Raw genomic sequence first — 24,429 nt, forward strand, 5'->3', positions numbered from 1 at the left:
TTCTTCCATCAGCATGTCCCTTTAGGGGCTCTGAATAAATCACATTTTTGTAGTGAGAACTATTTAATATTTGATAAACTATGCAACTACCTAAAATATTAACCTTTTAAAAATGTGCAATAATGCTATAATTTTAACACTCCCAGGATTTACAAAGTCTATTTATTTGATTATTTTTTTTTAAATGTTGGTGTTTTTGCAATATAATAACACAATTTTGGAATGCCCTAAAGTGTATTAAGACATTGTCCATAATGTTGGTAACATGGTTGCAGTAAAACAGCTCAGATCATACTTATATTGACTTACAGATAACAAATATCCTTCTTTAAAAAAAAAAATTCTCGCCGGTTCATATTATTTGCTCCTTTAATTATATTTCACAACTCTTAAGATTGTTCCTACTATAACAGATCTAAATCTGATGAACTGCTTTATAACCTTAATGTTCTTCAGTCTCACTAATGAAGAATGAGGAATAAACACCAACCTCTTTGTTCTTCAGTGTGTTTCATTCTGCAGTGTTCTGGATCTCTCCTGTTCTCACTGTCCTTCAATAAACTCTGTCTTTGCAGATTTCAGCTCTTCCTGATGGTGTGATGCTCCTCTTCACTTGTAGCTGATGGGAATATTCCAGCATTCATTGGTGAATTGCAGTGGGAGGAGCTTCACTGAAGGAGGAGGGGCTTCACTAAAGGAGGAGGGGCTTCACTTAAGGGGGAGGGGCTTCACTGAAGGAGGAGGGGCTTCGCTGAAGGAGGAGGAGCAGATCTGACAAAATCCAGAAGAAATCAGAAAGAGTTTAAAAAAATCCACCCACGTCTTATTTATGGTCACATTATTTACAAAAATTAAGAATAAAAAAAAGATGAAAACATATCAAAATATATTTGCAGATTTGCAATAAACAAATGACTTAATGAGTTAACTCAACTTGTTTTTGTTTATTGTGTTGCATATGAAAGATGGTTCATCACAGATTATTGAAATAAACGCCATTATAAAACTTATCTTCTTGCATATGTCACAATATCTGATCGTGTCGTTTGCTCAAGTCTGTTGACAATAAAATGAGCTTAATGTGGCAGTTTACAGATCTGAAGACATCAGCATAATGAATGAGGGAAAACAGGATTTATTGACATGAAATAAAGAGGCTTTTCAGCTGCTCTGATAATAGATGAGCCATAGACTATCAACACTCATTCAACAAGAATATAGAGAATACAATAATGATAGAGAAAAAATATAACAACAGTAATATACATGTAAATATGAAGAAAGCCACTGATACTCTTGTAATTTGTCCATGAATCCGATTCCCTAATAAAATCACAAAGTATATAACGTTATAGTTCGCTAACATCTTACCGTTTTGTATGGGAGAAGACACAGACACATGATGAAAACCTTTCAGAAAAGACCATGTAAAATGTTGTATAAACCGTGTAAACTGTATAGTAGAGTTAGCGTGATAGCGTGTGATGTGTTTACCTCAAAAGGCTCGGGAAGCGCGCGACGGCGAAAGTGGTGACGTCATCACCGCGAGACGAAATGAACGATAGATTATCAAAAACTAATTTTTAAGCATAACTTTTCTCCACACAACTCTGTGATTTGGAACAAAAATATATATATTACGTTAAAAATATATATATTTTACAGAAACTGGTACAATAACGGAATAATTTTGGTCAGACAGTTATTTAAGAATAATGAACATCTCTTTACTGTGAATTCCTTAATCATTATAAGATCCCTGTAACTACTAAAGAGTTTGCAGTAGTATTGATGCCATTCCCAGTGGCCTTGTTCAACTTTTATCAGATGTTTTTAAAAAGTCTCTTCTGCTCACAAAAAAAAAAAAAAAAACGTAATCTTGTGAAATATTACATTTTTTTAATCTATGTGAATATATAGTAAAGTGTAATCTATTCCTGTGATCAAAGCTAAATTTTAGCATCATTACTCCAGTCTTCAGTGTCACATGATCCTTCAGAAATCAGTATAATATGATGATTTGATGCTCAGGAAAACATTATCATTATCATCAATGTTGAAAACAGTTATTTACATTTTTTCAGGATTCTTTGATTAATAGAAAGTTCAAGAGAACAGAAATAGAAATCTTTTGTAATATAAATCACTATCGTTCAAAAGTTTGAGATCAGTTAGACATTTTATTTAATTTTTGGCGGGGAAAGAAGGAAACAGATTATTTTATTCATCAAGGATGAATTAAATTGATCAAAAGTTACAGTACTAAGACATTTCTAATATTACAAACGATTCTATTTCTAATAAATGCTGCTTTTTTATTTCTATTTAGATGTCTAAAATGGGATACATCAACATGTGCAAAACTACTCAAACCCATAATCGAATACATTTATTATTTAGAGATTTCTGTAACTTATACACGAGACGGATCAGACATCCAAGAAATGCATGTTAACTCAAAATGACACTGCACTAAACATGATGCATGTGGTTTTAAATATTGAGGTTGATGAGCGGTGACCGACCGCAGAGGCAGCTCAGACGAGAAGATCTTGGTGCTGTGCAATATCCTAGCAGAACTAAAGTACAGTCAATACTATATTAGGGAATTATTCCACAACCTTTATTACACACCTCGGAAATATACTGAAGTCTGGACCTCGGTGACTTCATAACTGACATGGTTGTGGCTGGTTAAGACAAACTGATAGGAAAGAGAGCTGGTATCCGCTTGAAAGTGCTGGACCTGATGATAAGCTACTTCATGTGAATTTTTGTGTGATTGCGTAGAGAAGCTAAAAAAGTGAAACTCTTCCCACATACAGTGCAGTGATACGGTTTCTCTCCAGTGTGGATCCTCTCGTGTTTTTTCATGGCCCCTTGCAGACTGCATCTCTTGTCGCAGTGTGAACACTTGTAAGGTTTCTCTCCAGTGTGAGTCCTCTGGTGCTGTACCAATTCTGCAGCTGTAATAAATCTCTTCCCACACTCAGAGCACACATGATCTTTTACACCAGTATGTATTTTCTGATGTGTTTTTAAAACCTGCAGTTGTGCAAAACTCTTTCCACACAAAGAACATTGATGTGGTTTCCCCAGTGAGTGAACTTTCAGGTGGCTCTTCAGGTTTGAAGCCGTCAAACATATTCTGCCACATTGATTACATTTGTACGGTTTCTCTCCAATGTGGATGTTCATGTGAACATGAGATTTCTGAGATGATCTTTGATGTTTCTCCACTTTATTCACTTCTTCATTCTCCCCATCCTCATCAATCTGGTCTGAAATTAAAGTAAAAAAAAAAAGTGTCAGGAAAACGATCAAAGAGGAAAAAATATGTAGTGAAAAATAAAAAAAAACTCATGTAATAACAAAAAGTATTGAGTTGTGTTCAAGCAACTATTATACAAGATTATGAGGATTTTAATCCATTATGATAAAGGGGTAGATTGACGTACTAGATATATGAGCAATATCACACTCATAGCAGTGACTCGTAGTACTTTAGCACTGATACACAGCCACATCGCACAGATACGAGTGTTATGTTGTGTTTATACAACAGTTCAGTTAAGTGTCTCTAAAAACCCTCTTTTGCGCAGAACTACTTCCATACGCCACAGATTCAAAGTCACTTCATTGAAGCTTATTGTATATAGAGAACAGTATTATGAGAGAGATTGACTAAAATTATATCCATCAAAAAGATTGAATATATTGAACATATTGAATGAACTGGGATAAGCTAAGTGCTAACAAAGTTTCGCCGCAAGACAGAGACAAGAGTTAAAGGCACACCGTGGAACTTTTGACCTAAAGAGTTGAAGCATACGAGTTGTTTTAAATGATTCCTCAGGCCAATATACAGCGCTTGACACTATCAATGCTCCGAGCGGGGCTGCCCTCTTGAAATACCGCCTATGTAAGTTTGGAGGAGACGGACCGTCTTTGGACAGGTCATGTGACCTGGAGAACTAATCACTTTACGACCGTCACGTGACCACAAGCTCTGATATACTCAAGGAGCTAACGCTTTTGCTACTATTTTTCCGCCTGCTCGACTCCTGGCCATGGCTGAGGCGAGGAAAAGTTTAAAACTGCTCCTGAGGAGGCAAGAAAGAGAAAACGCGAGAGGGATCGTGCTCGCGGAAAAACAAGAGGCTCTCTTGTTTCTCCCCGGCTCTAACATTACCTCGTCGTCCTCCGCGTCCTCCTCCTGTTTCGGGACTCTGAAGATTATTCAAGGGGCGAAGAAAATGATGACTGAAAATAAAACATAAACATCGGCATAAAAGTGGATATATAATGTAATATTTACTGCGAAGTCGGGAATTCGTGTAACAAAACTGATATGTCAAAACCTACTGCCGTTATTTGTAGGCTTCAGTTTGTTTGTCCTTTTACACATTCATATATGTGTGTATTATTCGTAGCTTATATGATTTTAGATAGAAATGTATATGTATTATTAGAGGCTTATATGATTTTAGATAGAAATGTATATGTATTATTAGAGGCTTATATGATTTTAGATTCAAATTCATAGTTTACTACAGGAAAAACACAAATAAGACGACGTAAGTCCGATCTAAAGATAGGATGACTCCAAAACCAACACAATAACAACTTAGTTTTAGGTACAAAACGTCTATAACCTGCTCCTGCCGATCGACTGCACAGTTTATCTCCAACCCTAATCAAACACACCTGAAGCAAACAATTAACGTCTTCAGGATCGCTTGAAAATGAAAGTGTGTTTGATTAGGGTTGGAGATGAACTCTGCAGGACAGACAGGAGCAGGGTTGGGCAGCCCTGGTCTATGCGCCTTAACGTTACCTGACCAGTTATTTTCTGTTCACTTTTGTGCAATTCATTTATTAAGTGGATGTCTTCTTTACTTTTGCGACAGTGCTGCGGCGCCTGTGGCCTCTAGGGGCACTAGACGTGAAAGTCACAGGTCTAGCGCCCCTAGTGGCCAAAAGTTCCGCGGTGTGCCTTTAAGGGAATAACAGATTAATATGAAAAAACGGTGGAGTATCCCTTTAAGAGAGCAGCCAGAAAAATGGAAGAAACTGGAAGAAAACAAAACTAGAGGTATTTCGCATTTCATGGAAAGAGAGCACTATTGCATACAGAGAGGCCTTAAAAGCTGCTAGATCTGCTTGTTTTTCAACCTTTTTATAAGAAAATAAACAAAACCCTAGGTATTTATTTCAAACAGTGGCTTAACTAACGAAAAATAAAGCTTCAAACCCAGAAGTTTCCAAGCAGCACAGCAGTAATGACTTCATGAACCTTTTCACTTAAAGACTGATAATATCAGGGAGAAAATTTGCAACTATGCAACCGTCTACTACAGTATCCCATCAGGCAGTGCATTGTAGTCTCCCTGAGGAAAAATAATTCATTTCTATAGGAGAGGAAGAATTTTCTAAACTCGTTAAATCCTACAACTTTGCCTAATGTTACATCGAACATCTTCTGGTCAGGTATGACAAATATATTTAACTTTATGCCAAAAGTTATAAGCCATAATGAAGCCAAAATTACTTTAATGATGAGTAATTGATTTCACTCCTTGAACAGGCAGCGACTTAAGCGCGTACTTGTTGCACGTTAAAGGGGTCATGACATGAGAAACCAAATTTGCCTTGATCTTTTGGTATATAAGAGGTCTTTGTACCATTAAAACGTCCTGCAAGTTTCATAGCTTAAGACGTCCTCCCCATTATAAACGAATCATTTATTTAATCAAGCTCTAAATACAGCTCGTTCTGGATCCATGGTAAGAAGTGACGTCACGGTACGAAGTGACGTACCAGCGTTTGCATATGACCGCCTCCAGCACAAGACAACTACGCTTTAAGCGCAAGACAACTACGCTCATTTCGTATCATTGTCGCGCCGCGCGCCTCACAAGTGTTCAGTCGCCGGACAGCGAGTGGGTCTGTGTACAGGGAGATTACGATGCCGCAGATGTGCTGTTCCTGGCTGTGGACAAACAACATCTTTGAATACGCTGCGAAAGATCCAGTCGTCAGGGGAAAATGGATGCACTTTATTTTTTGCGGACGTCTCAGTCACGGCAGTGTTAGTTTAAGCGTTTGTTCTATACATTTGAAGGATGACTGTTTTGAGCTTTGCCAGAAAACTGTTGCTCAAAGATAAGTCCGTGCCGACTATTCTGGGCTCAACAACGACGACGCAAACTTACTTTTTACCATGGCTAATATAAACACATTTGTATAAGAGAATCTTGAAAATATGTCGCCTTTCTAGTAGGCCTACATGTGATAGAAAATTAAAAATGTTGCCTTTATCAATGCTGCATCTTCAAAGATGGCCTGTCTGTGCATGCATTTTTGTCCGTGGTACACCCTATCATTTCATTGGAATTAGTTAAATAATGTTAAACTGTTAGCAAATTAAGCTATAGGATAATTATGCAACAATAATCCGTTTTCAAGTGTCTCGGGTTAATTTTTTTTTATTAATTCAAAATAGTTTCACTTTCCATGTGGACACGGGCTGATCCAGTCTTCGTTGTTGTGGTGATGGTTCATTTTCCGGCTCAAACATATAAGGTTTTATCATTGCAAGAGCCATCGCTTCGCATGCATCACCCGCTACTAAACAGTTGCGCCGAATCCGCAAAATGTTCTGGCTGGGGGCGTTAATAATTGATGCATAGGCACTGACGTTAGCCAATCATAACAGTGGGCGTTAACACTGAACTCTTAAAGGGGAAACACCCCCAAAACAGACTGTTTGAATCAGAGGATGAGAAACAGGGTGGGAAAAGGTCATAAATCACTACATTTTAAACGTTTTTTGTAAAAAAAACTATAGTAATACTATATTTGCACCTAAGGGAACATAATAATAAAATTAAAAAAACCATGTCATGACCCCTTTAATGTTTTTTCCTTTTTTCTTGGAAACGCACATAAGAGAATAAGTAAACTCGATCACATAGAGCCTCTTTCCCCTAGATATCATCACGTAGAGACTGTGTCTGTTCCCTCGAATTAGGAAATACAAAAAAACTTCCAAACCCTTCTAAGGGTAAAAATGTAATTGAGGTTACATCGCACTAAAGGTATGACATTTAGCAAACCTCAGACGTACACACACATCTTGGCCAACAGACCTTCATCACTATCAGCACTTCTCTGCCGATCACTAATGGTAAACCTTGTGGTAATAAAGAGTTGGAACAGGAAAGCAAACGTCTTTGTTCATTTGCAACCCTAAAGAACGCAAAAACAATGAAATATATTTCTTCCATCAGCATGTCCCTTTAGGGGCTCTGAATAAATCACATTTTTGTAGTGAGAACTATTCAATATTTGATAAACTATGCAACTACCTAAAATATTAATATAACAAAATTTTAGGATGCCCTAAAGTGTATTAAGATATGTCCATAATTTTGGTAACATGGTTGCAGTAAAACCAGATGTAAAATATACAACATAAAACAGCTCAGATCATACTTTTGACTTTCAGATAAGAAATATCCTTGTTTAAAAAAAACGCACCCGGTTTATATTATTTGCTACTTTAATTATATTTCACAACTCTTAAGATTGTTCCTATAACAGATCTAAATCTGGTGAACTGCTTTAAAGCCTTAAAGTAGGGCTGCAACAACGAATCGATAATCGATAAAAATCGATTATCAAAATAGTTGGCAACGAATTTCATTATCGATTCGTTGAGTGCAGACTCTATGAGGCGCCGGACTGGACAAAAGCGAAGCGAACTCTGCGAGCGACACTGCGCTTGAGACACGCGTGTTTGCGCGCGAGTGTGTCTGCACGCGCAAGAGAGACCGAGTGTGTCCGAGAGCGCGCGATATAGAGAGTGTTTGCGCACGAGTGTCTGCGCGCGAAAGAGACCGAGTGCATCTGAGAGCGCGCGATAGAGACCGAGTCTATTTGCGCGCAAGAGAGACCGAGTGTGTCCGAGCAGCACTGAATTTTTCATTCTTTATTCTAAGTCTAAATGACTCAGAGAAACTTCACTATATGCTCAGAAAGGATGAGCTGCAAAATACACACCATACGAGGTGGTCAATCCATTGTATTTTTTTGTGAGTGTGTGCGTCTGTGAGTGTGATAATTTGTGCGTCTGTGAGTGTGTGCGTCTGTGAGTGTAGTGTGGAGAACAAGTTCTGACGTTTAAACAAGTTCTGACGTTCTATCCTGTTAAGTTTTCTGAATTGTATTTTTCTTTATTTTTTTTTAATTATTTATTGTTCTGACAGCTCAGGTCCCTTAAACAAAAATATACATATTTTTGTGCACTTTATTTAAAAAAAAAAAAAGTCCTATATATTTGGCAGATGTAAAACACATGTGTATGTTTTTTTGTGTTAGTCAATTTGAAAAAAAAGTATTACTTTAACAGCTCAGGGATGTTCAAGGAGCCGAGACTGTTTGTGCACTTTTTTGAAGATTTTTTTGCACTGTGAATTTGCACTGTCAGTTCTGTTTTTGAATAAAGGGTTAGAAATGAATGCTTTTTTTATTTTCATTTTTTATCCGATTAAGCGATTAAGCGAAAAAATTATCGACAGATTAATCGATTATTAAAATAATCGTTAGTTGCAGCCCTACCTTAAAGGAACACCACTTATTTTTGGGAAATAGGCTCATTTTCCAGCTTCCCTAGAGTTAAACAGTTTTACCGTTTTCGAATCCGTTCAGCCGATCTCCGGGTCTGGCGGTAGCACTTCTAGCATAGCTTAGCATAGATCATTGATTCTGATTAGACCGTTAGCATCTCTCTCAAAAAAAATTACCAAAGAGTTTTGATATTTTTCCTATTTAAAGCTTGACTCTTCTGTAGTTACATCGTGTACTAAGACCGACAGAAAATTAAAAGTTGAGCTTTTCTAGGCCGATATGACTAGGAACTACCCTCTCATTCCTGCGTAATAATCAAGAAACTGTGCTGCCTAATATTTTTTATATAAAAGAAAACAGCATTTCATGAAATGGTGACGCCCAGACGGTTATGCAAACCATTTCTACAGCATGATGGAAGGTCAAGACAATAGTCTCAAAACATTGTGTCAGTTTTTACTCAAACTGTAGTGTTGACTGCACTCATTGAACACAAGAGTTCAACTTACCAATTTTTTCTTTATATTCATGAGAAAAACTCTTAAGTCACTTGAAATGAAAGTTAGCCTAGAATTTAAATTAAACATGCTAGGCCTATAGAACAACTCATAATATTTAGTTTGACCTGGTGTTGACAATCAAAATTTCACTTACCATTTGCTCAAAATGTTCAGTTTCAGACCCAGCTACCCAACTCATTGAAAGTGCCCCTATATTATTTACTGGTTTAACACTTATTTCAGCTCTTATGATTTTTCTAAGAACACACACTAAATCTGATGAGTTGCTCCAGCCTCATTAATACAGAATCAAGAGTACACCAACCTTTTTGTTCTTCAGTATCTTCATGTTTCATTCCGCAGGATTCTGGATCTCTCGACTTCTGTCAGCAAAAAGACGAAACTAAGACTAGGTTGATACAGATTTAATTATATTATCGATTGATTTTAGATTGAAGCGTCCTGTATGAACGCAGTTTGTCCCGTATTGTCAGGCATACGTTCTAAATTGAGAATTAACCATTTCTTTAAGACAAATCGGTGTTTGATTCGCAAACATAGACGTTCGCGGAAGGCTTTAAGACCCAGCAGAGCCGTTTAGCCTACTCAGTAAATATACATTCATCACACAGCCTAATATTTAGAATTTCTTCCTCATTTACGTTTATCTTTCTTCAGAATATTTTATTTTTAAAGGGGTCATGACATGGGTTTTTTTATTTTATTATTATGTTCCTTAGGTGCAATTATAGTATTACTATAGTTTTTTTTACAAAAAACGTTTAAAATGTAGTGATTTATGACCTTTTCCCTGTTTCTCATCCTCTGATTCAAACAGTCTGTTTTGGGGGTGTTTCCCCTTTAAGAGTTCAGTGTTAACGCCCACTGTTATGATTGGCTAACGTCAGTGCCTATGCATCAATTATTAACGCCCCCAGCCAGAACATTTGCGGATTCAGCGTATTTAAAAAGTAGTTTCAAGTTTCAAATACATTACTTACAGTTTGCGTCGTCGTTGTTGAGCCCAGAATAGTCGGCACGGACTTATCTTTGAGCAACAGTTTTCTGGCAAAGCCAGCATCATTTTGGGATTTGTTCTCAAAACAGTCATCCTTCAAATGTATAGAACAAACGCTTAAACTAACACTGCCGTGACTGAGACATCCGCAAAAAATAAAGTGCATCCATTTTCCCCTGACGACTGGATCTTTCGCAGCGTATTCAAAGATGTTGTTTGTCCACAGCCAGGAACAGCACATCTGCGGCATCGTAATCTCCCTGTACACAGACCCACTCGCTGTCCGGCGACTGAACACTTGTGAGGCGCGCGGCGCGACAATGATACGAAATGAGCGTAGTTGTCTTGCGCTTAAAGCGTAGTTGTCTTGTGCTGGAGGCGGTCATATGCAAACGCTGGTACGTCACTTCGTACCGTGACGTCACTTCTTACCATGGATCCAGAACGAGCTGTATTTAGAGCTTGATTAAATAAATGATTCGTTTATAATGGGGAGGACGTCTTAAGCTATGAAACTTGCAGGACGTTTTAATGACACAAAGACCTCTTATATACCAAAAGATCAAGGCAAATTTGGTTTCTCATGTCATGACCCCTTTAAAAATGTATTTGCCTGAGAACCTTTTATAGCCTACATCTTTTGTACACATTTAACTGCAGATGCTGAAATGATATGCACTGTGTGGTAGTACTTATTTTGAATGTGTCCCATTCTGTCCCTATTTTCCTATTAAGAACCACGATTGTCCCTTATTTTCCTTTAGTTGGCGACCCTAAACAAGCTATGAACAATAAATTACTTTACTGAGGTAAATAATGATAACAAAGCTTTTTTCCATGCTGTTCCTATTGATCCATTCATTCACGCGCCGTTAAGATGCGCGGCCACGATCCGTCACAATTTTTTAAATAAAATAACACTAAACATTATGAGTTTTGAATGGGAGACGCTGTACAAATAATGTTATTAAGTTTTTTTACGCATAAACGGGGGAGACTGATCCTATATTTAATTGCAGATCTAGTGCATTCAAACGATGCAAATAAATTAGGAAAATGTATATTTACTTTTACCAACCTGAGATGATACACCAGGGCTGTGTTCCATAGTAGCCATTTTGTAGACGAAGGTGGGCAGATCGATACTAATATCGATAATATCGATACCAACGTTGGTATCGGTATTGATCGATACCAACGTGAAAATATCGATACTTAAGTTTCAGTTTCTCTCGTTTTGCGACCTGGCCGTGTTTGTGAAAATGCTGCTGCTGTCACAGAGCAGAGCAAGCTCTCAAGAGTGCTGCTCGTGCTCGACACTGCTCTCCTCCCCCTCTCCTGTGTTGTACCGTCACGTGACTCATCACTAGCGCTACCACCAGCAGTCAGGCGCGCGCGCCGCTCAGCCGCGCATTTCTAACAGCAGTCTTACTAAGTTCTAAGTTTACGTCATTTTGTTCTCATTATATCGTATTACAAGGAGAATTTGTTTTACATTTTTTATATTTATTGTGAAGTAAAACTTTGTGACTTTGTTTATTTAAGAAAAAAAATCCCGAAAAGAAGTGCACTAAAGAGGAGAACATTTTTTTCTGTTTACATGCTACTTGAAAAGAGAATTTGTTTTTACATTTTTTATATTTGTGAAGTAATAATTTTGTAACTTTGTTTATTTAAGAAAAAATCCTGAAAAAAGTGCACTAAAGAGGAGAATTTGTTTTACATTTTTTATAATATTTGTTGTGAATTAAAAGTTTCTTGTGACTTTATTTAAGAAAAAAAATCCTGAAAAGAAGTGCACTAAAGAGGAGAAACATTTTTTGTTAACATGCTACTTGAAAAGAGAATTTGTTTTTACATTTTTTATATATTTGTGAAGTAATCATTTTGTAACTTTGTTTATTTAAATAAAACAGAAGTAACCAAAAGTTGTTTCTGAACAAAAGCTTTTGTAGTACTGATTAATAACCCAACATGCAAATCACAAAAACAAATTAAAAGTCATGAAAATTCATTTAGATTTAGGTTGAAGACGCATCCACCTTAATTATTAAAAAGTATCGGTATTGGTATCGGCGATACTGGCCCTGTATTTACTTGGTATCGGATCGATACCAAATCTAGCGGTATCGCACACCTCTAGAATAGAGAGCCTAAGTCCCGCCCCTTCCGGTGCACCACCATGGGACCTTATTTCGGAAAAATATTATGGTAGTCAATGGCGAGAGACAACAAATATTTTGATCTCGTTTGAATTGTGCCCTGAATTACACATATGATGTTTGTCAATTTAAAATATACATTTTAAAGTCAAGAAAGTCACAGTTTAATGTAAAACTGTTGAGGTATAAGACTGTGAAAATATGTCATTACAAAGACTACAAACCCAAAAGGCGCACATGTGACGTCAAAACTTTTCTCTCAATGAATGAAGCTAACTTTACTGAAGCTAACTCTACTGAAGCTAACGTTTGTAATTTTTTTCTATAGTCTATAGAAAAAAGCGGAGGGGAGGGACTTAGGCTCTCAATTGGGGGTAGCCTACATTTCGAGTCTCCCAGATAAACCTTTTATATATATATATAAAAAAATATATATATATAAAAATAATTAGTCCATTGATGTTCAGTATTAATATTTAAAATCTTACAAGTTTAAGATCAGCAAATATTGAAATTATTGATTTTAAAGTGCATTCTATGAAAATAAAAAAGTTTTAAAAAAATATATATAGATTTTTTTCATTCTCTACTTGAAATGTACCCTCAATTCTGGAACGAGTCTTATATGGACAGACCCTTGTTCCCTCGATTTTGACTAAGGGAGCGAGTCTACTTCATACACCTATATGTCCCACAATGCAACACGATTGTGACGTAACCACATATCTCATTTAATCACCACCACAACAAACAACTCTATGATATATTAATTATAATTGTTTTAAAATTAAAACAACCCAAACACACATATAAACATTTGGATGCTGTACTAAACCAATTCTTAAAGGGAAAATAAATGTAAATAATAAATCAACTCCACAGCTGATTCCAAGTGATCAAGGGCTTATGACGGTCCAGTTCAGCCCATTGCCGTTTCCGCCAGTAATGGCACTCGTGTAACGTAAGCAATGACGTACATCCGAGTGAACGAGACGGAGGGAAGTTAGCGAGTGAAGGGCTTGACGATTTTGGACAGGAACGCAGCCCGGTCTTTGGAGAGCTCATGCCTCATTCTTTTACCTTTGTGGCAACTCACTGTCGCCACTTGCTGGACTGGAGCATGGAAAATACTGCAGTTTAGTACTTTTTTTATTTTAATAAGCCAAATTTCAATTCAATAGTACTTTTACACACAACCAAACGTGGAAATTAGTTGTTATCAGAGTTATTATTATAAGAATAAGAGAAACAAGCATATAATAGCATCACTGGAAATCATACCAACAACAAACAATAGCTTTTCCCCACAGGATTTTGATTAAAGATGCATGGATGAATTGTTCACAATAGAAACCGTAATATGCACTCAAATTCAGTCAGTTTTTACTTCATGTCACTTTGATCATTGACAGAAACTCAAGGTACACTCATAAACTCAAGGTTTTGTCAAAGCCACAGCCATGTTTTTTTTTTCTCAAATCATGAACAAGACAAATTTAAATAAACAGAAATATCCACTTTTCAGTTTTTCTGAATCTCACAATGAGAAGTTATTAATCTCTGCAATTCAAGATGAACTATACTTTCGGTACAACAGGATTAAAGGCACACCTTAAGAAAAATGGGATCTTTCCCATTTCCACGACTTATATATAGAGAAACAGATTTTGTGTGAAAGTTAACCATAAAAGTGGTTTATTTTGTTTAAAAATCTTAAAAATGTATGAGGTGGCAAGTTAGGCATTTTATTCCAGACACTAGCATGGGGTAAAAGACACACAGTATTGATAATCATGTCTAATAAGCTAATACTTATTCAAAACAAATCAGTTTTGCAAAGTTTGTACTATTTTCGGTTTATTTTGATAAATAAAATATTATTTTTTTGGTTCAATATACTGTCATTAAAATGTTAATATAGAAATATATTCATATAAATATGAAAACAAAATTATTTTAGAAAGTAAAGATTCTGAAAGCATTGAAGGAGATGCCAAAATAATTTAACATAGATTTGCAGTAGTAACAAATACTATAGTTTCATTATAAATATGGTGATTATCTCTAAGATGGACACCCAACTAAATATATATTTACCATCTGAATCTAACAATGTCATGTCAACAAATGGAAAAGTCTACCAGCTGTTTATTATCTTATTAATTATGATATGACTGGGGCGCCTTTTATCCCAAATACTATACTTTTACATTTCTGTCAGGACCACTATCATCAAATACAATTGACAATTAGCATACAGTTTGGATTGGCGGTCTGGTTATGTTCTGGGCTGACTAGCATAGATAATAGCAGCAATAACCCCGCTCAGGGTAAACAGAACAGAACCAACATGAATATATTGCAAATATCCATTAATTCAAGATTTTAAAGTACAATATAATTTGAGAATTGATTCTGATTCAAGGGGAATCAGAATGCCAAATCCTGACTGAGACAGGTGGAGTTGGGGAGGGAGGAGGGTAATGAGCTCCTGACTGAGACAGGAGGAGCTGGGGAGGGAGGAGGGTAATGAGCTCCTGACTGAGACAGGAGGAGCTGGGGAGGGAGGAGGGTAATGCGCTCCTGACTGAGACAGGAGGAGCTGGGGAGGGAGGAGGGTAATGCGCTCCTGACTGAGACAGGTGGAGCTGGGGAGGGAGGAGGGTAATCGCTCCTGACTGAGACAGGAGGAGCTGGGGAGGGAGGAGGGTAATGAGCTCCTGACTGAGACGGGTGGAGCTGGGGAGGGAGGAGGGTAATGAGCTCCTGACTGAGACAGGAGGAGCTGGGGAGGAAGGAGGGTAATGAGCTCCTGACTGAGACAGGTGGAGCTGGGGAGGGAGGAGGGTAATGCGCTCCTGACTGAGACAGGAGGAGCTGGGGAGGGAGGAGGGTAATGTGCTCCTGACTGAGACAGGAGGAGCTGGGGAGGGAGGAGGGTAATGCTCTCCTGACTGAGACAGGAGGAGCTGGGGAGGGAGGAGGGTAATGTGCTCCTGACTGAGACAGGAGGAGCTGGGGAGGGAGGAGGGTAATGCTCTCCTGACTGAGACAGGAGGAGCTGGAGAGGGAGGAGGTTAATGCGCTCCTGACTGAGACAGGTGGAGCTGGGGAGGGAGGAGGGTAATGAGCTCCTGACTGAGACAGGAGGAGCTGGGGAGGAAGGAGGGTAATGAGCTCCTGACTGAGACAGGTGGAGCTGGGGAGGGAGGAGGGTAATGCGCTCCTGACTGAGACAGGTGGAGCTGGGGAGGGAGGAGGGTAATGAGCTCCTGACTGAGACAGGTGGAGCTGGGGAGGGAGGAGGGTAATGCTCTCCTGACTGAGACAGGTGGAGCTGGGGAGGGAGGAGGGTAATGCGCTCCTGACTGAGACAGGTGGAGCTGGGGAGGGAGGAGGGTAATGAGCTCCTGACTGAGACAGGAGGAGCTGGGGAGGGAGGAGGGTAATCGCTCCTGACTGAGACAGGTGGAGCTGGGGAGGGAGGAGGGTAATGAGCTCCTGACTGAGACAGGTGGAGCTGGGGAGGGAGGAGGGTAATGCTCTCCTGACTGAGACAGGTGGAGCTGGGGAGGGAGGAGGGTAATGCGCTCCTGACTGAGACAGGTGGAGCTGGGGAGGGAGGAGGGTAATCGCTCCTGACTGAGACAGGAGGAGCTGGGGAGGGAGGAGGGTAATGAGCTCCTGACTGAGACAGGTGGAGCTGGGGAGGGAGGAGGGTAATGAGCTCCTGACTGAGACAGGTGGAGCTGGGGAGGGAGGAGGGTAATGAGCTCCTGACTGAGACAGGTGGAGCTGGGGAGGGAGGAGGGTAATTGCTGATAATACTGAAGAAGCTTATATATGTATACAGTGATAGTGTTGTATTCCTATAGGTAGAGGATCAGCTGGGAGTCACAGATTAGAGCTTGACTAACATGACCTGCCAGAACTGATGCTACGCTTAATATTCTTCCATTATTGAAAAAAACTTTGCTTTAACTAGCTGATGTTTTTACTAACTGATTTTCAGTTGCTACATAAATCTACAACATTTTAAAAAGCATCAAATATTAGATCAAATAAGCACAGAATCGACTTTGTGCTGCTGTCGTCGATCGCGTCAAGGATCAGACAAATTTCCATGTGCATCTTGAAAAGCAGATGTTTATGAAAGTGCTGCGTTAAGTTTTTGTGCCATCTAGTCAATTGACCGATCGCAAAGACCCGCCCCCTTTAGTTACTGTTGCTATGTCCGACAAGCCACGCCTCTCACGCCACACCATGTTCTCACGCAGTGAAAAATACATTGCGGAGCAGAGAGGACACTGACAACACACTGATCCGCTTACTTTTCGGTTACTTTTGATATTAAACGTATTAAACTAAGTCTCACCTTTCAAATTTGGTCATTTTTTAAAAGAAATTTAAACAATAAATAGCGTTTTGTGGCTCTTTAATGTGTGTGTCAGATCGCTGTGTCGCCGCTCGTGAACCGATCATCTCTTCCTTCTAGTTAATTTATAGCATCAAATAAACATGAATGAACATCAGAAGGAATGTTGTTTTAACCGCGGAAAGACGTCAGTACACTCCGCTTCTCAAGCTCAAATCCTCCAACGGTAATCTACTGACTCTCCTGACTGCTTTGTCGGACAAAAATGGCGGATTATGATTGATCAGATCGCCTGTCAATCAATCTCCCTGCTTAGGGTCAATTGGAGGAGAAAAAAAAAGCCTTTTAGCCCTGTTGTACCCTACAGCTTATTACAGATAATAGTGTTTCCATGCCTGAGCAGAGAAGCGAACTGACTGAAACTCTTCCCACACTGATCACATGTGAACGGCTTCTCTCCAGTGTGGATCCTCTCGTGAGTCTTCAGGTTTCCTGATTGGTTGAATCTCTTGTCGCAGTGTGAACACTTGAACGGCTTCTCTCCAGTGTGGATATTCTGGTGCACTTTCAGTTCACTATTTGTGATAAAGGACTTTCCGCAGTCGCTGCATATGTGATTCTTCACGCCGCCGTGTCTTTTCCGGTGTACTATTAAAGAACCAAGCTCTGTGAAACTCTTTCCACACACGGAACACGAGTGTGGCTTTTCCTGTAAATGCACTTTCAGGTGTTTCTTCAGGGATAGCGATGTAAAAAAGGATTTTCCGCACTGATCGCAGCTGAACAGTCTCTCTCCAGAGTGAGAGCGCAGATGTGTTTTCAGATATTTGGCCTGCGTGAAGCTCTTTCCACACTGATCACATGTGAACGGTTTCTCTCCAGTGTGGATCCTCATGTGGATCTTAAAGGTTTTTCTGTCAGCGAAACTCTTTCCGCAGTGAACACATGCGTAAGGTCTCTCTCCGGTGTGGATCCTCGTGTGGTCCTTAAGGTTTCCCTCATATTTGAAAGTCTTTCCACAATAATCACACGTGAAGAGCTTCTCTCCGGTATGAACTCGCATGTGAACACGGAGATTTTGCTTGAATGCGAATCTCTTCCCACACTGACCACACGAGAACGGTTTCTCTCCGGTGTGGATCCTCATGTGAACCTCGAGGATATATTTGCTGGTTAAACTCTTTCCACACTGAGTGCAGCTGAAAGACTTCTTGAAAACGGTTCTTTCTCCAGTTTTGACATGATGACGTTTCCTCAGTTGATCATTCTCGTTGTTCTCATCCATCAGGTCTGAAATTAAAGAAACACAAAAGCTCCCAGTAAGTCATAAAAACGGTTCAAGAGAACTGCTATACAAGATTATGATCATTTTAATCCATTATATTTACGGTAGTAACACTAACTACACCATGGTATTGTGACAGAAATGTGACCCTGGATCACAAACCCAGTCTGGAGTCGCACGAGTATATCTGGGGCAATAGCCAACTATACATTGTAAGGATCAAAATGATCCATTTTTCATTTATGCCAAAAATCATGAGGATATTAAGATATTTAGTAAATGTCCTACCGTAAATATATAAAACATGTATTTGTGTGAGTGAATGCAGCACAATCGTGAACATAAATGCACAATTTTAAAGGAGATTTTCTCAATGTTTAGATTTTTTTGCTCCCTCAGATTCCAGATTTTCAATAGTAGTGTCTCGACCAAATATTGTCCTATCCTAACACACCACACATCAATGGAAAGATTATTTATTCAGCGTTCAGAGTATAAATCCCAAGTTTAAAAAATGTACCTATGTGACTGGTTTTGTCCACACCAACGAATGATAACGGTCTGTTTATTCTGCGGTTTCAAAGTGTGTACAACGACACTGAACATGTTTTTGCTGTTCTTGTTGCATTACACGGCTTTATCCAGCAGATGTTTGTTTGTTTGTTTGTTTTAACTTTATTGTCTGTTCAGATTTACTGGACAGAAATTCATCTTTGATACTGGCTTCAACAACATTCTACAACCACATTAAACACATAAAACACATAATACACACATAATAATTTATAAATACATGATTCAGTAAAGTACAGTGTACATTATTCACAATAACAACCCTAATTGAGAATTTGGTTTAAAACAGTCACTGCCAATGGGACAAATGATCTTTTAAAAAATATTCTTTCTAGCATACGTTGTGTACGTAGCCTGCGCCCCGAAGGGAGGACTCCAAAGCAGGAGTGAAGGGGATGAGTCTGATCTGAATACACAACTAGCGCCTTTTTCTCCATAAAATTTGAGAATAGTTCTTGCAATGTACTTTGTTTATGGCCGATTAATCTTATTTGCTTCGTTAATTACTCGTGTTAATTTATTCTTTAATTTCATTGTTAAATTTCCATACCATGAGACAATATTGTAGGTTAAAATGCTTTCAATCATCGATCTATATACAATGGTTAAGATCCTCCTTTCGATGTCAAGGTTTCGCAACTTTCTAAGTAGGCTTAAACGCTTTCTTGATTTCTTATGTACATAGTTCACATTATCCAAAAACGAGAGTTTGCCATCAATGATTGTGCCTAAATATTTAAAATTTTTAACTTGCTCCATCTTTAAACCTTTTATAGTTACTTCTTCATATGGGAGGACCACTGTACATTTCTTATTCTGATTCCCACAGCATAATTACTTGTCCTCAGCGCCTTCAGTATATGAGATACTCTATCGCCCTGTACTGTTACCATACATGACATTCACGTCGCCTCACATTTTTTTTCTTTTCAATTAAAATGTTAAATATTCTGGCCTATGAATTACGAGTATGAATTAAGCTAAATCGGGAATTAAGCTAAAGCGTTGTCGGGATAATTTCGGTTTCGTGGATCTACCCCGAAGTGATAAAATTCTGTATAAAAATTAAGGCCAGACAAGTAGTTTAAGGCTTGGTATGTAGGGAATTACAAACCTGCGCACATATATTCAAATGCGCATAACTATAAAACTAATTCTTGATGCGCACATGAGCGCCATCAGCCTTTCTCACAGGCTCGCGTTTAAAGTCTGTGTAGAGAGAACGGTGTCGTCTTAGCGGACTCTAATTGAACAACTAAAGCCCCGTTCACACCGCCAGCGACTTTGTCTCTGTGTGTCGCTGGCCTCTACTAGTTGTACTCTACTAAACTACTAGTGCGTCACTCTAATGTTATTGGTAGACTGCACGTCTGGCCATATCTAAACAAAATACCATCACAAGTGATATCATTTTCAATTTTACTAGGAATTCACCTTTGGCTAAGCCCCGCCCCCCTTAGTTACGGTTGCTATCTCCGACAACTTCATCTGGGCTCTGGTTTGGTATCAACATGGCTTATGCTGTGACGGCTCTTCCTGCTGGAATTTTATCAAACTTTTATAAAGCAGCAAATAAAGTGTCGGATAGAAGTAGGCAGAAGCGGCTCAGTGTGCGTTCGAAGGCTTTATTCAAGACATACCGGAGAAACACAAGCAACAACAAGGTCCAAATAGAGGCAAAAGCATAACGGTCACAGTTAAAAAAATGAACCACCGCATATCCTAATCGAGACGGAGGCTGGGACTATAACAATATCAGGAGAAACACTGTTCATGCAAAGCTGGGTCTCTATTCACTTCTATAATCGTTATTACAAAGCAAACGGACTACGCGAGTATAAAGTTGTATTTATTAGCAGCGTGTGCTAGCGTATCAACAATTAGGGTAGAGAACCGAAATCATGACCTAAACCAGCATAAAACTGTCTAACTAGTATAACTTCACAGTAAGGTTAAAAGCAAAAATAGAGCACACAAAAGTGTGTTGTTGATCTTGAGGGGTTTCGCTGACTGAGGACGTCCACACAGTTTAATCCAGGGATGGCGAAAACTAAAAAAATTCTTGACCGACCACCGTGCCTCATTAGTCGGTTGAAACCGGTTAACCGATTAGTTTAAAATATGCTACGCTATTTGAAATAACAGCCATTTCGAGCCGCGCCTGCAGTTTCACAACTCTGTCGCATCTCTCCGCCGCTCTGCCTCCCGCTCACACACACACACACACACACACACACACACACACCCCGGTGCCACCCTCCCGCTCACACACACACTTCCACCTCCCGCCCTTCCACTCACGTCACTTTTTTAAAATCCCCTACAGCACGAAACATGAGTCCCGCAAACGTGGCGCCGAGGAGCTTGTATGTAATCGGAGGACAAATTGGCTCCTTAGTTTCGAAATGGTTCGGGTACAAGGTGATCGCGTTGAAAATAAAGGTGTTTGTCTAGCGTTAGCAACTCATTTGAAACATTGCCGCGGCTCATTTCAGAAAATGACAGCTCCGAACCGAAGAGACGCCGCTTTAGTTTGAGGTAGTGCTAACAATAATAAAGAAAGATGATGGGCATCACCTTATCTGTTACCACTGAAATGTATTTGTAATGTATTTTCATATTTAAGCACTGTATCACACAAGTTGCAACTTACGTTACATCTGTGTCATTCTGTTTGGTGAAATGGTCCCACACACTAATATTTTCTGCACGCTTCCTCCTGTCGTCTGCCCTGGCTCTACCCTCGAGTGTGTTAGCCTGTAGCCTTTACTTTCTGCAAACCTTGTGAGCGCGCAAACCCAAACGCTGTGACCTCGCGCCAAATGTTTTTATTGGTTTATTAAGTACAAACAGGCGAGTTATGAAAGATTGAGTGAGAGGGATTTGTTCACTTCACACAAAAAGATATTGGAATGAGATGCTAACTGTAGTAGCGTTTAGTCCACTGTTTATAATAGACTAATTTAGAGATCACTTTTTTTTTTTTTTTTTTACCGACTGCCGAAAACTTTGATCGGTTAATGTTGATACGGTCAACCATCGGTCAAACGGTCATCGGTTAACATCCCTAGTTTAATCCAAAAACGACACTTGTCAGGATTTGACTTCAATTTTATAAGGGAAAAAACGGACACCCCCCTCCAACCTCTCTGGGAAACACATATCTGTGTTACAAATGCCCCAGCCACAACGGTTAACCATATTTCTGATAAAACTACGATGGTAATAGCCTGCCGAGACCAAAAATATGAGACGCCTGTGTTAAAGTCAATGGAGCGCTGTGAACAAGTGTCGGACCCTCTGTGGAGCTCGTTCTCGGCTGCGCTGTGATTGGTCAATCTAGATTCTAGGGCGTGGCTTAGCCAAAGGCGAATTAGGCTCAAAAGAAACGTTATGCTGTTGCGAGAGTGTTTTTATATTACCACAGCAGTGTTCAGAATCATTTACTAGATTAACGATCAATTAATCAACAAATTAAACTCACTCACACTGTCATAAATTACTATAACGTCTTTCGAATTTGACAAATAACCAATTTTCTTGTCCTTGATAGTCAATATAATGCCGGGGAAACTGTAAAATGAACTACAGCAGTGCTAAACTTGCATAATAAAATTACAACACTCGAACTATAAATGTATGAATTAAACTCACTGAGACGGTCGACAGTTTCTTTTCCATGCATCATTTTATTATATCCACGAATGTGATTACAGTCAAATCATATAAAACAGTGAAATCGCCGTCGAACTCTTCGCCTGCACTCGAGACGGTGACGTCAGCTCCACTGAAAGTCTTCTTTCCAATTGGTTGTCGCTCGCGAAAATCGATTCTCATTTGCATAAAGTTACAATTTCTGAACTTTTGTCGCTTGTCTCGCGTCGCTTGACACGCCCACATTCTGTCGCCAGTGCTCCATTGAAATGAATGGGATCATGTCGCTTTGTCGCTGGCGGTGTGAACGGGGCTTGATGATCGTTGCGACGAAAGTGAATCTATCAAAACTAATTTTAGCTGGAAAATATTTGTATTCAAGAACCGCTATGAAGCCAAAACAATCTCTGATTATCCGTTTATCACTGTAAAGCTGCTTTGAAACAACCTACATTGTTAAAAGCACTATATAATGAAGATGACTTGACTAAATCGACAGCACATGACGACTTCCACTTTTCCCCACAAAAATACACAAAACTGGGTTACAGTGAGACATTTACAATGGTTTTACAATGTGCCAATGTGTAAACGTTAAAATCAGCCACCGTTTAAACAATGTGCGTTAACACGATTTTATTGCAACAAAGAAAAATCACTTACTAACTTCACCTTTTTTTGTGTAAAGTTATATGCAAGTTGTAACCTTGTCACCATGAAAACTATAACTGCCTCATGGAATAAAATGTCCATAAAACTAGTGTAAAAAGCACGATTTAAACTAGTAATAATTCACACATTGTAACTGAATAAATGTTAATATTTCTAGCTTATAGAAAGTGGCAGATAAATTGGTTCCTCGGTTTTGGATTTGTTGTTGTGTGTGTGTGTCTGTGTTGTGTGTGTGTGTCTGTACACAGTTCATTTAGTGTTTTTTTCCCAAAGCTCTTGCTAATTTTATAACTAAAACAACTAAATATTATGAACTGCTTGAAGCTTTATTAATTTTCTTCAGCCTTATTAATGAAAAATTACGAATAAACAATTCATGTTCTTCAGTAACCAACCTTATAAAACGCATCTGAATGTCTTTCAAAAAACATGGTTTCTAATTATATAGTTGTTTCTTCTGACTAGTTGTCGCAATATAACCATTCAAATCGTGGATGTTGCTTAATGTTTATTTCGTAGCCTACCACAGAATGAAGTGGATGATCGACTAGCGCCGTTTCAACTGAGAAAATGAGCGTGAAACCGACTAATATTACAATTATTACAATAACACAAAACTACATGCACGTATTACAGGGCAGGGGCTCCACAAATAATGGGTCGTTAAGTACTATTTACGCATAAACGGAACAAACATAGATAGATCTTAAGATTTAGGGATCGAGATTGTTCAAATGAAGACCTTTTCGGGAAATAATGATTTCACTCACCATTAATAATAAGTCGATCACAGTCCAGACACAAGTTAGCGTTCATAGTCTCCTTCTTCAATTACTTTTGTGGTACGTGACAATAAACCAACTTACAGTGCATTTTCGCCCCCTACTGGACTGGAGTGTGGAGATATATCATATAATATAAAAATAAAAAGATGGATATACATTTAAGAATTTATGATAGATAGATAGATAGATAGATAGATAGATAGATAGATAGATAGATAGATAGATAGATAGATAGATAGATAGATAGATAGATAGATAGATAGATAGATAGATAGATAGATAGATAGATAGATAGATTAGATAGATAGATTAGATAGATAGATAGATAGATAGATAGATAGATAGATAGATAGATAGATATAGAAAAATCAAATCAAATCAAATAAAAAAGCTAGCCCAACTAAAAAAAAATAGATTTTTAAACAAAATCTAGATTTGGTATCTAGAGTTATCAAATTGAGTGAGTTTTTTTATATTTCTTTTAAGATTCCCATATCAAGTTTTGGGGACTTTTGCCGATTTGTTTATGTTCACTGTAGTCCTGATGGAAGTGAAAGAAGATGATGAAGTGGAGGAAAAACTATATATATACACACATAATAATTTAACCCTTTTTGTACCATACACAATATGAAATTATAATTATCTTATAATTATTACCATCATAGGCACACTGTGTATGCAATACATCAAACATCCTCTTTCTACTAGTTGTTGTAAGTGCCCTTCTTTTCTCTCTCTAAGTAAGTCATTGTAATAATGAAATAATAATAT

The 24,429-nt window shown here is 38.5% G+C and overlaps 2 protein-coding genes across 4 annotated transcripts in view; both read right to left on the reverse strand.

The window, feature by feature from the left end:
• LOC306988162 (uncharacterized protein) overlaps window positions 1–11,589 on the reverse strand; it is a 30,288-nt gene extending 18,699 nt beyond the window's left edge. For 2 of the 3 annotated variants that reach the window (XM_079592947.1, XM_079592949.1), the window contains exons 1-3: window positions 11,228–11,589; window positions 9,457–9,514; window positions 1,372–3,281 (exon numbers count right to left, since the gene is read on the reverse strand). The gene's annotated coding sequence lies outside the window, so the exon portion shown is untranslated. Of the gene's footprint in view, window positions 1–490; window positions 3,282–9,456; window positions 9,515–11,227 lie in introns of all 3 variants that reach the window. The other variant, XR_013795330.1, reaches the window with a different exon arrangement.
• Window positions 11,590–15,969: 4,380 nt separating this feature from the next.
• On the reverse strand, window positions 15,970–23,697 carry LOC306988488 (uncharacterized protein). The gene is made up of 2 exons (XM_079593495.1): window positions 23,641–23,697; window positions 15,970–17,976 (listed from the first exon to the last, which is right to left on the reverse strand). Exons 1-2 carry the CDS (start codon window positions 23,684–23,686, stop codon window positions 17,048–17,050), a joined length of 975 nt encoding a protein of 324 aa, XP_079449621.1. The 5' UTR covers window positions 23,687–23,697; the 3' UTR covers window positions 15,970–17,047.
• Window positions 23,698–24,429: the final 732 nt, after the last annotated feature.

The sequence above is a fragment of the Phoxinus phoxinus genome (genome assembly GCF_949152265.1).
Source record: "Phoxinus phoxinus genome assembly, chromosome: 20".
Taxonomy (NCBI): domain Eukaryota; kingdom Metazoa; phylum Chordata; class Actinopteri; order Cypriniformes; family Leuciscidae; genus Phoxinus; species Phoxinus phoxinus.